General features: G+C 42.3%; 1 protein-coding gene across 1 annotated transcript; it reads left to right on the forward strand.

Moving 5' to 3' along the window:
- Positions 1 to 12,217: 12,217 nt before the first annotated feature.
- LOC111536553 (histone H2B type W-T-like) lies at positions 12,218 to 13,584 on the forward strand. Its single transcript, XM_023202922.1, has 2 exons — positions 12,218 to 13,127; positions 13,548 to 13,584. The coding sequence occupies exons 1-2, from the start codon at positions 12,703 to 12,705 to the stop codon at positions 13,582 to 13,584; spliced, it is 462 nt and encodes a 153-aa protein (XP_023058690.1). The 5' UTR covers positions 12,218 to 12,702.
- Positions 13,585 to 13,813: the final 229 nt, after the last annotated feature.

Raw genomic sequence — 13,813 nt, forward strand, 5'->3', positions numbered from 1 at the left:
TTTTTTTTTTTTTTTTTTTTTTTTTTTTGAGACCGAGTCTCTCTCTGTTGCCCAGGCTGGACTGCAGCGGCACGATCTCGGCTCACTGCAACCTCTGCCTCCCAGCTTACAGCGATTCTCCTGCCTCGGCCTCCTGAGATGCTGGGATTACAGGCGCCTGCCACCACGTCTGTTTAATCCTTGTATTCTCAGTAGAGACGGGGTTTCACCATATTGGCCAGGGTGCTCTTGAACTTCTGACCTCATGATCCACCCGAACTGGCCTCCCAAGTGCTGGGATTACAGGCATGAGCCACGGCGCCTGGCCTGGCAATGCAAATTTAATCCACAGTGAGATGTCACCTCACACACCTGTTTGAATAGCTTTTACCAGAAAAGATGAACGTCATAATAGTGTTGTCAAGAATGCAGAAAAGGGCACTCTTGTGCACGCTTGGTGGAAATGTGAAGTAGCAGAGCCATTACAGAAAACGGTGTGGAAATTCCTCAGAAAACGGAATGATAGAAATACCATATGGTCCGGAAATCCTACATACCCACTCTGGGTCTATAGTCAAAGGCAATGAAATCAGTACGATGAAAAGACATCTGCACTCCCATGTTCATGGCAGCATTATACACCACAGTGAAGATGCGGAATCTAACTAAGAGTTCATCATTGGGCACATGGGTAATGGAAACATGGTATGTAGATATGACGGAATGCTCCGCAACCTTGACGAAAGTAACGTATGTCATTTGCAACACTGTGGACGAAGCCGGGGGACGTTCTGCTGTTATGAAATAAGCCAGGCACAGAAAGACAAATACCAAATGTCTTACTTACAGGTAGAATCTTTAAAGGCTGAACTCATAGAAGTGGGGAGTAGAATGACGGCTCCCCAGGGGCTGGGACATGGGTGGGGAGGGGTTGGAGGAAGAAAATGGGGAGTTGCCGGTCAAAGGGGCCCACTTTCTAGATACACAGGATGAGTACGTTTTGAGATCTATTGCACAGCAGGATGGCTACAGTCAGTAGTAATGGACTGTATAAATCAGGACAACCAAGAAAGTAATTTCATATCTCTCAGCATAAAAATGATAGGTAAACGAGGGGATGGACATGTTAATTAGCTGTATGCAATATTTCCACATTGAATACATATTTCAAAATATCACATTGTGCCCCATAATTGCATACAGTTAAGATTTGTCCATTAAAAATAACATTAACAGAAATACAAAAAGACTGAACATATCAAGTGTTGGCAGAGATGTGCAACAACTGGAATTCTCATGCATTGATAGAGCTCATAGAGAATGCAACCGCCCCTCCGAAACTGCCTGTCAGCTCCTTGGAAATTAAACGGACAATTACCATGTGACTTTGCAATCCTAGTCCTGCATATTGACTCAAGAGTAATGAAAGCATATAAAAAGAAAACAAGACATTTGCAAATAATAACAATTCAGTGAGTGTAAAAACAAGAGGCAACCCTTTCTGTCAGACATCCCACTCCCTTGAAGTTTGGTTAGGTGGAACACTTGTTTATGCAATTTCATTTGAATTCAGGCTCAAATGGAGACTGAGTAAGGTGAAGCAAATCAATGATGCATTTCCTTACAGTTTGAGGTATTTTCTGTAAGGTACATTAACCTCAAGAATCATTACTTCTACTAAACTCTGACAGGCTGACAAACTCAAAGGCTAATACCATGTCGGGTGGACCAGGCACTGGAGTGACATTTGGGAGATCAACCTGTGTGCTGGTGTCAGATCTAACCCAGTAGCTGTGGACCTCTGGGTAAGGAAGGTCCTTCTTGTATTTGTGAAGGGATACTAAGTTCCTGGAAAGGACAGAATTCACTCTACCAGTCCAAGGATTATAGCAAGCACAGTAATTATGTACCTTATTCCTCCTTAACACAAAATTCCCTCTGGTGCATGACAAAGTACCTCAACAAGCATCCGGGCCACCAGATAGTCCTTGCCTAATGTCAGTCCCCCAAAGCATGTGTTGTTCACCAGTGCCTCTGTGGAGATTTTGGGAGCAGAGTTAGTTAAATGATGGACATATTTCAGGATTTCAGAAGAATCATGGAAGCAGTAGCAGGCCCATGAGGTGTAGGACCGGCCTGTCACACACATCAGAGAGATGCTGCATGGCACGGACTGGATTGATGACGCGAGTGAAGAGGAGTCAAGAGGCTTCTGTGCTCCACTAATGCCCTATTCAGGTGCCGGCCCATTTGGCCAGTGACCCCAGATGTTTGACGGCGGTCCTTCATAATAAGGGGAAAGAATAAATGCCACTCTTTCAAGCTTCGTCCTCCCCACCAAGCATTTGTTCTCTGCTTATCCAGGAGTCAGGGCCACAATCAAAGAGGAGAAAGGCTGTAATGGGTCAAGAATGAGGATCAACCCCATAGTACCGGCCACTGCACTGGGGTGGGATTCTTATCCTGCCACATAAATGTGGTGGGTTTTGTTTGTCAGGCCCATGTGCTTGGAGGTGAAAAAACATTTTATTGCCTGAACATTCAAGTAGCTTGGGGACAAAATTGGGAATGGCAAAAGAGAGAACCATTTTTATCTCTCAATTTCCATTTGACTCCCTTTCTTCTCTTATTGATGGAGTAGGCAGGAGACATTTCTACTCGTACCTATGAATTCATATCTTTCAACCACCAAGACTGTGGCCAAATGATTAGAAAAAGAAGCTCCCAACAAGAATGTAAACACAAATTTCCTCCTCAGTCTTCAAGGACAAACACCCAGACGGACACTTTTTTTGTCTGGGTCCCTTAGCAAACGTGCAACCAATGGCTGTGGCTCAGTGGCTGCGTCCCCCCAGTGATTCAGTGTAGAGTGGGATTTCAGCTCCTCTCGTCGCACGCTCCCATCTTCTCAGTGATGTACAGTTGAAGGTCATGAAGTGTTATTTTTATTTCTTAACAAAAGATTATAACTGGAAAAAGAGTAGACACAGATGAATCCGAATGAGTTGCAATAGTATCTTTAGCTACTGGGACATTTGGAAGGGTTATACTGTATTTTAAAATTTTTTTTGATCTCGGTATTTCTATAATATGTTTGAATCCTCTGTCATGTATTTCAATGGGAATTCCTTGATACGGGTCATATTGACAAAATTTAATGAGAGTATCCTTGATCTACTACTACTATTTTCCTCGGTATGATGCTTATAATTGGTTATTTACATGATGCACGCCAATTCCTTTAGTTCTTTCTTTCAGCAAAGCACACCACTAAATCACCGATGCTCACTTATTGACCTTTACCCACCTTCAGCCACAGAGATGAATAATCAGATGTATTCATTTCCCATTCCAGTCTTCAACATCAAAACCCATTTCTCCTCTCCCTTGCCTATAATTTGTCTATGTCAGTCACCCTTACTCTCCCAGTCAGCATTCCACTGCTGGATTATGGTGTATTTTTAACATTATTTCACAGACGCTCCCATGTACTTCCTGGATTTACAAATGCAAAACACAGCAAGAAAGTCCTAATCATTCGATGTTTACATAAATGACTATTCACGATACTAAGAGCTTAAGAGCAGTATGCAAGAATTAACATTCTCTGTTGGAACATGTTCATGTCCTATGGAAAACTTTTGGCAAGTTCATGCAGCACCAATGAGCCTGACAGAAATAAAGTGACTGAGGAGAATGCAGTGTTTTTCAAACAACTCCACCGTTTTTTTTTTTTTTTTTCTCCCTGCAAAGGCACACAGCTCTGAAAAGAGACTTTAACTTCCACAATATTGTTAGGGATGTGTAAGATCATCTCAAAGCACCACACAGGGACATGTATTACAGTTAATTTTGTGATAGATTTTCACAGTCACTTTTGGAAACAAACTTGTTTATTCTTTTTGCAACACTTTTAGAAGATTTTCCTAAAATTCCAAAGTCAGTACTAATCCTGATAAGGTGGATCAGTGGCGCTAAATCCTTAGTTTATCTTTTTGAAGGAGAGCTCTGGAGGTATAATGGGCCAGCACAGTTAATCAGCATTGGACTTATAATGAAAAATAGACTTCTCCATGGCATCCTTGATCAGCCATCGGCCCCCTCTTTCCACCTGCACGATTCAGGGAAGCGTTCTGGAGCATCCTGCCTTGCCCACATTCTTTATCTTGAGCACTTGCGGCTCTGCCACAGGTGAAATCCTCTGTGGTTGGTCTCTCCTGCAAGGGTATTATCACGTTGTTACAGGCTACAAAAGGATTTTGTTTTTGTAGATTATCCAGGGTTCATTTTATAGTTTGCTTGAATTGACATCTTAATCAGGTGTCGGCCTCCTACTCCAAAGGGGAATTTACAACTTATTTGAAAGTACTAACAACAACAATACAATAGACAAACACGCGGCATTAAAGCAACTCATCATACATTTCCAAGGATTGAAATCCCAGAATAGGTTGTCTCTCCACAGAAGTGAATGCTAGATATAAATAATACTTTTTAAAATGTAACTGGAAAGTCACAGCTGTTTTGAACCTCAGCAACATAAATATAGAAAAACAAACACACACCCATGGGGTCAAGAAGACAGCATAGTGTAAATTTTATTGTATTAACCTTCACATTAATATTACCATTGACATCCCAGGATGAGAAAGGAGGGATCATCTTAGTTCTCTTAGTGCCTCATCACCTTTTTCTTAGTTATTGCAAGGAGCAAGAGACATACCCCACTACCAGCTACAGATTTATATCTCCAAATCACCACATCTGAAAGCAGGTGAACAAAAAGTCACAGAGCAAGCAAAAATCATTCTCTGTCCATCTTCCCTGTAATAGGGCAACACCAAGGAACGCACATACTGTTTCAGTCCCAGTCATCTTCCATGCTTGTGCCAATGGCTGTGGCTCATGGGCTGCAGGTTCTTCTGTGGTGAAATGAGTGGAGACTGGAGTTTGGCATGTTCTTCATGGGAATGCTCCCATCATCCAAAGATGCACAACTGCAACAGATAAAAGTTTGTGTTTTCAAAAAACAGGAGTTTATTGGCAAGAAAGGAATAGAATTGGATAAATCTGAAGCAATCAGAACAGTAATTTCAGTGTTCAAGGACCTAGAATAGTGAGATGCTTCCTGGAAATTCTGCTTGGTTATTTCCTGTACTCTCTTTGCGTCCTAATTTGTGTATTGAAAAGAATTCCGTGTATGAGACGTTGTTCAAAAAACGGGATTAAATAGATAAGATGCTTATATCAAGAATTTCATTTTATATGTTGCCAAATCAAACATAATGGATATGTGGACTGTTCCACCAAATTCTCTGGGGAGAATAAGAGTGAAAATCTTAAGGGACTTTGCTACAAAAATAATGTTGATCTGACTAACCCTTATAAAGGGAGAACTGGGAGTTGAACCGGCAGAAATGACCATGTAGCGAAGTGATTACCTGCAAAATCTTCAAATGAAATCAATTATTTCCCATGGAACAAACTGCACCACAGATATAGATTGAAGCAGCGTTGACAATATTTACTTCTTGGGGAAAGAACGCATTAAAAATCGGTGGGAAGCCACAGGTCACGTGCCCCTTAAATCACAAGGGTGCCACTCTTGTGCTCGTGATGCATAATTATAATATTTAGTTCTTTCTTGTTTCATTTATTGTTCAACGCGTTCATAGTCTTCACCACATCCGTTGGATAAGTCACTGTTTTTCATTCACCGCTATTTGTCAGTGTATTGCATTACTATTCCCTGTTGGCAGCTCCAATCGTGCTCTTTTGGTCACTTTACATCTCTTTAAATGACATTCTTCGGAAATTTCTTTGACAAGGTTTCTGTTGGTGCCAACACTAAGAGTTTTCGATTTCTCTCCCTGTGTTCCCTGTATCATTGTTTCTGGGTTAGGTTCTGCAGGAAGCTGACACCGTGATGGAGTTTAATGTGCAGGACACTTATCCCAAATCAGCAGTGGAAGAAGGGACAGGAAGGAGGCAGGAGTGGGCAGAGGATGAAGTGCATGCTTACTTCAGGCCAAACAAAAGCCTCTTGCGATACCCAGAGAAGCTCTGAAGGTAAAATGGTCCATCAGAGCTATTCAGCATCGGGAATAGTTAACTAGATCTTTATACCCCTTCCTGGATATGTATTTGCATGTGGTCCACCTCGGGAAGGGGATGACCTAGAGCACGGCAGCTCCTGCAGTTCAGGTAATGTCCTCAGGGATAAGTGGCTGTTGGCTGGCACCTGGCTGCACTTCCAGTCTCACAAACATCAAATCCATCCTTGACAGGGATTCTGGGTGGTTCTCCTGCATGTCTATCACAGCCTCCTTATTATTTCATACTTTAGCTAGGAATGCAACTCTATGTTGGCAGTATTTTCTCTCAGACTTTGCTTTTGGCTTCCACTCATTGATACTCAGAGACCTGCTGACAAAATCTTTGTTCATCTGCAGAAGGTAATGCGTTTTATCTCAGCTATTATGATCTCTAGGTTTTCACTTTTCTGTAGCTTCAGTAAGATGTGTACAAGTGTGTTTCCCGAATCAGCGAATCATGTCTTTCCTTTATTTTGGAAAATTACCAGCCATTCCTCTCTGAATATTATTTTCTCAAAATTCACTCTTACTTCCATTTCTGTAATGCCTGTATGATGCACATCCTACCTTCTTTGTCCACACCTTAAGTCTCCTTGCCTCTCTTTAATCTTTTCTTTCTTCATTCTCTATATGCAGTATTGTGTATAATTATTCTTATCTATCTTGTCATTCACTAAATCTCTATTCCGCATCTCAAAACTGCCATTTAAAAATGCTTTCATCTTTCCTTCCAGGGGTTACTATGTTTAATTCTTTCCTTTTTTCTTAATTTAACTTTAAGATCTGGGATACATGTGCTGTCCGTGCAGGTTTGTTACATAGGTACACATGTGCCATGGCGATTTGCTGCACCTATGAAACCGTCATCAAGGTTTTAAGCCCCACTTGAATTGGTATTTGTCCTGATGCTCTCCCTCTCTTTGCACCCCACGACAGGCCCCAGTGTGTGATGTTGCATTCCCTGTGCCCGTGTGTTCTCATTGTTCAGCTCCCACTTATGAGTGAGAACGTGCGGTGTTTGGTTTTCTCTTCCTGAGTTAGTTTGTGGAGAATGATGGCTTCCAGCTTTATCCATGTCCCTGCTGAGGACATGAACTCATTCTTTTTTATGGCTGCATAGTATTCCATGGTGTATATATGCCACCTTTTCTTTATCCAGTCTATCATCGATGGGCATTTGAGTTGGTTCCAAGTCTGTGTTATTGTAAATAACGTTGCAATAAACATACCTGTGCTTGTGTCTTTATAATAGAATAATTTATACAACTTTGTGCGTCTACCCAGTAATAGGATTGCTGGGCCAAATGCTATTTCCGGTTCTAGATCCTTGAAGAATCCCCACACTATCTTCCACAATGGTTGCATTAATTTACACTCCCACCAAGAGTGTAAAAGTGTTCCTATTTCTCCACAGCCTCGCCAGCATATGTAGCTTCCTGACTTCTTACTGATCGCCATTCTAAGTGGCGTGAGATGGTATCTCATTGTGGTTTTGATTTGCACTTCTCTAATGACCAGTGATGATTAGCTTTTTTTTTCATATGTTTGTTGGCTACATGAATGTCTTCTTTTGAGGAATATCTGCTCATATCCTTTGCCCACATTTGATGGGGTTGTTTGTTTTTTTCTTGTAAATTTCTTTAAGTTTCTTTTAGATTCTGGATATTAGACCTTTGTCAGATGGAAAGATTGCAAAAATTTTCTCCCATTTTGTATGTTGCCTGCTCACTCTGATGATATTTTCTTTCTCTGAGCAGAAGCTTAAATGTGTAGAAATTTGTTTGATTCTTGCCTTGGTAATAGTCTACCTGTTTGATCTTGGGCAAGTGACACTCATGTGGTTCAGTTTCTTTATCCATAAACATGGAGGTAATAACACTACTTCACAGAGATCTTCTGAATGGTAATTGAAGTGTTCCCTGTAAAGCATTTAGAACAATGCCTGGCGCAGTTGCCATTCAGTCAGTGGTGCCACTTTTTATTACTATAGCAATGCCAGGTTTAATTGACGCCAAGCAATATGAGTGTCAGCTATATGGGTGGTAATAAAAGGGGATTCAATTAACCGGCAATGTCAGAAGTGGGGTAAGTTCATTCAATCTTCTGGTTAGCGTGTGCCACATAGACTCTACCAATGTTCAAGGGATTGTTATTTTCAGTGATAATAATTGTAATTAAGTCCTCAACTTTACCATTGAACTGAATATGTTGTTGTCCCCAGTCATATCAAATGATGAAACATCTCTTAAGATCCAGGAAAAACTACTGACATAATGGTGGAGTCACTGATCAAAGGCAAAGGTATTGATTAATGGAATCACGAAAATGCCTGATATATAACTGGATATTTTACATGTGGAAACAATACTCAGATCTCTGCAGCAACGTTTTGGTACAGAAAGCTTGTATTAGGGGATTTACAAACAAATAAACCAATAGGATATTTATCCATCTGTCTGTGGAGAGGGACTTATTTGAAGAAACTGATTCATGTGATTATGGAGGCTGGCAAGTCCTAAATCTGCAGAGTGGGCTGGCAGCCTGGAGTCCCAGATACAAGCTGACGTTACAGTTTAAGTCTAAAGAACGTGAGGCTGAAGACCCATGGGAGGGCCGATGTTGCAGTTCAAGTGTGAAGGCTCTGCTGCAGAATTTACTCTTGCTTGGGGGAGGTCAGTCTTTTTGTTCTATTCAGGCCATTATGGAGGGCAGTCTGTTGTACTCAGGTCCATTGATTTAAATGTTAATCTTACCGAAAAGCACATTCACACAAACATTCAGAAAGAAATTTGACCACATATCTAGGTATTGTCACCCAACCAGCTCTAGTTACCTAGATCTCTAGCCTTGCTTATTTGGGAAAAAATCTCCCCCTGGTGGAAAGACAAGACATGAAGTTGGCCATCACAGAGCTAAATGTGGATAATCAGGTAATGACTGTGTAACCCTAACCTCAAAATTTTCCCCACTCCCTGCTTCCCACCCTTTCTCTCACCAATTTGCAACAGAGTAAATATATGCTCCCCTACTCACAATGGAGTTAAGTCCAGTTAAACCGACCATAAAGGCAAATGATTTTAAGTTGAACCATGCTAACTCGGAATCCATCTGTATTGGACACAATTGTGCAACACGGAATGGCTATCCAAATATTTCAGACAGCTATTGAAACACAGGATTGAGCTCAGGCATGGTTGAATTTCCTAACTGCTGCTTGAAAAAAACTCCCGTGGTTGCACGAGAAAATCAGGTTCCTTGTATACCTTTGCAGGAAGGCTAACTTGATGGTTTTGCTTTTACACCTCTGAATTTATCACGTTGCCTTCAGGGAAAGATCAAGCTATGAAAAGACTGATTGTAAAGGGGAGGCTCACCTCAGACTGTCTACCTAGGTATCCATGTGTTGAAGGTGCCATCACTGCAATATGAGAGAGGATGAGAGAAGACAATGTTCAAGTGCTTGGGTTCTGGACTCGGGCTGACATGGATTTGAATTTTTGCTCTTCCATTTATCAGTTGTGTGATCATTGGACACGTTTCTTAGTTGCTGTGTGTCTTGTCTGCAAAAAATTGAGGCTAAAATATCCACACCATAAAGGGTTATTGGGAGGAGTCAATGTGAGACACAGTCCATGGAGGAAACAAAATCTGACATTCTCATGGGTTTAACACTGGGACTCAGACAGCGTTGTAGTGAAAGAATTTGTTTAAGTGCAGTACAGGAAAGGGGACTGTACCCAAGAGGTCCAAAAGGGTCGTGTGGACTAGCCACAGAATCCAGGAATGGCCTCATAGGTTGTCAGGGGCCAGTCTCTTATCTAATATAGCTTCATTTATTTATCTGTTCATTCAACAAATATCTGAGAGCTACTATACTCACAACTTCCTGCATGATCTACTTACCCTGGGAAGTACAGAGTCATAAATTTGGACATGTTTCAGAGTGAAAGTGGATGCCATTAAGAATTACTCAGGGACAACAGGAGAAATCAGGACATGTGGTCACTATACTAGGTAAAATGTCTGGGATAAGGAAAAAGAGTAAATAGCCACCCTTTACAGCATCTTCTGTGCCCTCACTCACTTCCACACTCCTTCCCCCGTATTCCAGAGTGACAGTCTCATGCAAGAGGAAGAGTATTATATTGGGTCAAGAATCAGGCCCAATCATATTTTGGAGAAAGCATTGTACTGAAGTAAGTGTTTTCATTGTCTCAAATTACCATAGTGTGTTACTTTTGTCAGACACATGTTCCTGAAAGGGAAAAAGCCCCACAACAATCAAATTGAACAGAAAAAGGGAGAATCATCCTAGTTTTCTTAATTGGTCACTATCATTTACTTAAACTTGTGGACAAATGTGAACCTAAAAGAGCCAATCTTTCAAGATGGATCCCAGTGGCTGAGCCTAAATTTAAACTAGAGCCAAGCTGCCACGTGCAGACTAGAGCTCACACATGTACTAGGAATTCCCCAAAATCCCTCACCTCTATCCAACTCTGCAACTTTCAGAGGTCACCTGAACCAATCAACCAGAACTCACCTGCCCCTGTCAATCAAGGCTCAGTCGTGTTGACCAAAGAGAGCTCAACTGAGTCAACCAATCAGAACTAAGTTTGAGTCCTTTAATTGCAAGAATTGACTGTACTGGGAACCTGGATGGGAACTTGCTCTATAAAAGCCATATCCTCTTTTAGTTCTCTGGAACTGCACTTTTGTTTTACACTGAAGTCTGCACCTCCCTGGTATGCAAACTGTTCATAGGAATAGTCTCTTCCTCCAAATTCCTTTTCAGAGAACTTTTCTTCACAATATGATGCCAGAGGTAGGAGACATGCTTACGCACAGCTTTGGATTCAAATCCTTAAGTCACCACAATTAGAATAAAACGAAAAATCAAACAAAGAAATAAAAAGTAGACAAAAACCTCAGACTTGCTTTCTCCTCAATTTACAAGGCTGAACAACTAGGAGGGCATTTATTGGTTCAGGACTGGTCACCTGCTCACATTCTGAGCCAATGACTGAGGCCCAGGGCTGATGCTACTTCATTAATTGAGCCAGTGGATAGTGCGGTTTGGGTGTTCTCGTTGGATACTTCCATCCTGAGTGATGCATGTTCACAGAACATTAAGCTTTGCATTAAAAAAGATTGTAGACTGAGAAATAATAGAATTGGAGAAATGTGAGTGAGTTAGAGTCCTTACTGCAGTTTCTCAGAAGCTTGAAAAGAGTTCATTGAAATTTTGATTTACCTATTTCTGCAATATGGGTTTTTCTTATGCATTTAAATGAATTGTGTAATAGAGGTAATGTTGAAAAAAGATTGTATAAGGTCTGCTTGTTCCATTAGTAATGTTTGCCCCGTTTGATGCTTCTAAATTGTTATTCATAGCAGTAAACTTTTCCCTTTGTGTGTGTGTGTGTGTGTGTGTAATGTGATTTAATTAATAATATTTCAGGGACGATTTTTGTAACCACGTTTATAAATGAGCTGTTCAGATTTTTTTTAGAATGCTTCCTTCAATGGGTATCAACATCATGTTATATTTTCTTGAAATAAATTTTGTCAACCAGGTGCAATAGCTCATGCCTGTAATCCCAGCACCTTGGGAGGCCAAGGCAGAAGAATTGCTGGAGTCCAGGAGTTGGAGACCAGCCTGAGGAACCATGACGAATCCCCGTCCTTACAAAAAATAATAATAATACGAAACTTAGCCAGCTGTGCTGGTGTGCACCTCTAGTCACAGCTACTCAGGAGGCTGAGGTGGGAGCACCACTTGAACCCAGGAGGCAGAGGTTGCAGTGAGCTGAGTGAGGTTTCTTAGTGAATTGGGGTAATGTTTTCTTCACCCAACACCACTTATTCACCAACACTAACATTCAGAGTATTTTGGAGATCAAAATACTGTTAAGTAAACAATTTTAAATTTCGTACATTGTTAAGGATTTGTAATATTTTTACCAGCGTCTCAATTTCTGTTTATGTTGTCCGCTTGGAGGATATGGTTTGGACATTGTTCCTTATGCACAATCACTGAAGGTGTTGATCAGCACTGAAGACAGGAGCCAGACGGCCAGGTCCTTCCTTTGATGCCCAGGAGCCCTTGGTGGCCATGTCAGGGAGTTCCTGCTGAAGCCAGGGTGGCTTAGCCCAGGATAACACTACATTCTGTGATGGGTGAGAAATGATCCAGACGTGGCCACCGTCATTCCCCTGAAATAATGGACTTGGGCTCAGGAGGTCAAGCCCTCTTCAAGAGCATGAGCTGAAATTGCTAAATGTTGGGAGTTTTTAGTGACACCCTTCAAAGTGCTCACGGTGTGGTATGGATCAGCTGGGGAGAACTGATATGGTTTTGCCCTGGGGGGTATCTATCTGTGTACCTTTGAGGTAGGCAACCGGGCCCACTTAGGCCCGCAGATGCCCACTGTGATTGGTTGACATGATGCCAAGCAACAGGATCATCCAATCACCTTCAATGCAGGGAGGATTGCTGACAGTCCCCCTGGGTGACACTTCATCCAATCACATGTCAAGTTGGCCTGTAACGTAGAGCCGTGTGGCCGTACCAAAGTACCTCCCATTCTCTAGGTCCACAACTGCCATTATCTGGTCGTGCCATCTAATGGCTGCTGCCTCCGCCATGGTTGTGCCTTCCTCTGAGATGCCATCTGAGGAACAGTTGATCACCCAGGAGCCCAAAGAGGCCAACTCCACGACGGCCCAGAAGCAGAGCAAGCAGAGGAAGCGAAGGCCCCGTGGGCCCCACAGATGCCATGCCAACTGTCGCGGGGACAGCTTCGCCACCTATTTCCGCCGGGTACTGAAGCAGGTTCACCAGGGCTTCAGCCTTTCCCAGGAGTCCGTGAGTGTCATGGATTCTATGTTTCGTGACATACTGGACCGCATCGCCACCGAGGCTGGTTGTCTCACCCGTTATGCCAAGCGCATGACCATCACCTCCCGGGACATCCAGATGGCCCTGCGCCTGCTGCTACCAGGGAAGATGGGCAAGCTCGCTGAGTCTCGGGGCGCGAATGCCACCCTCAGGTATACCAGGAGCAAGTGAGCTGTCTCAGGAGCACGTGAGCACCCGGAACACCCAAAGCTCTGTTCAAAACTTCCGCACGTGGCCCTAAAGACCAGTGGCCCTCGGAAGGGGGACCCCACCGGAGGTGGGGTGGGTGGCACCCTTCTGGCTTGGGGGGCATGTGGTATGTGGCATCCTGCGATTTTTCAAGCGTTTTTCCCAAAGTACAAAACATTGTCAACTCCAATATATCTGTAGTGCAATTTGCTCCAAGGACAAGTAGTGGGTGTTTCCGTGATCGTGTTTCATTTCCTCAGTTTCCTAAATGGCCGCTTTTATTAGTTATCTTTCTAGGTTATCTTGATGGTGGTATTATCAACGTACTGATGTTTACCTTTTTCACTGTCATTCTCCTACGACTGGATGGTGGAATTTTCCAGAACTTCGTTATGTGCGATATGGCAACAGAGAAAGTGAATACGCTGATATAAGAAGAAAGGTAACCCTCCTAAACGTGTTCAGCACCTCCCTCATCATGAATCCATGTAAATAAGCAAACGAGGCCCAGTTACAGTGTACATGTATCTAAATAAAATTTTCAAGAATCCATTCATTTTCCAGCTTCCTCGACTCTGAGATCACTATTGCAAATCATTCTCCTTTTGCACTGACAATAATCTTTTCATTTCTTTTTGAACAGAAACCT

Source organism: Piliocolobus tephrosceles, unplaced genomic scaffold, assembly GCF_002776525.5.
Source record: "Piliocolobus tephrosceles isolate RC106 unplaced genomic scaffold, ASM277652v3 unscaffolded_1388, whole genome shotgun sequence".
NCBI classification, from domain to species: Eukaryota; Metazoa; Chordata; class Mammalia; order Primates; family Cercopithecidae; genus Piliocolobus; species Piliocolobus tephrosceles.

Bases quoted from the DNA above. Each gene is read 5' to 3' on its own strand.
- LOC111536553 (XM_023202922.1), top strand. From the start codon at position 12,703: ATGGCTGCTGCCTCCGCCATGGTTGTGCCTTCCTCTGAGATGCCATCT. The intron at 13,128-13,547 runs GTATACCAGGAG...GGAATTTTCCAG, and splicing joins GGCGCGAATGCCACCCTCAG to AACTTCGTTATGTGCGATAT.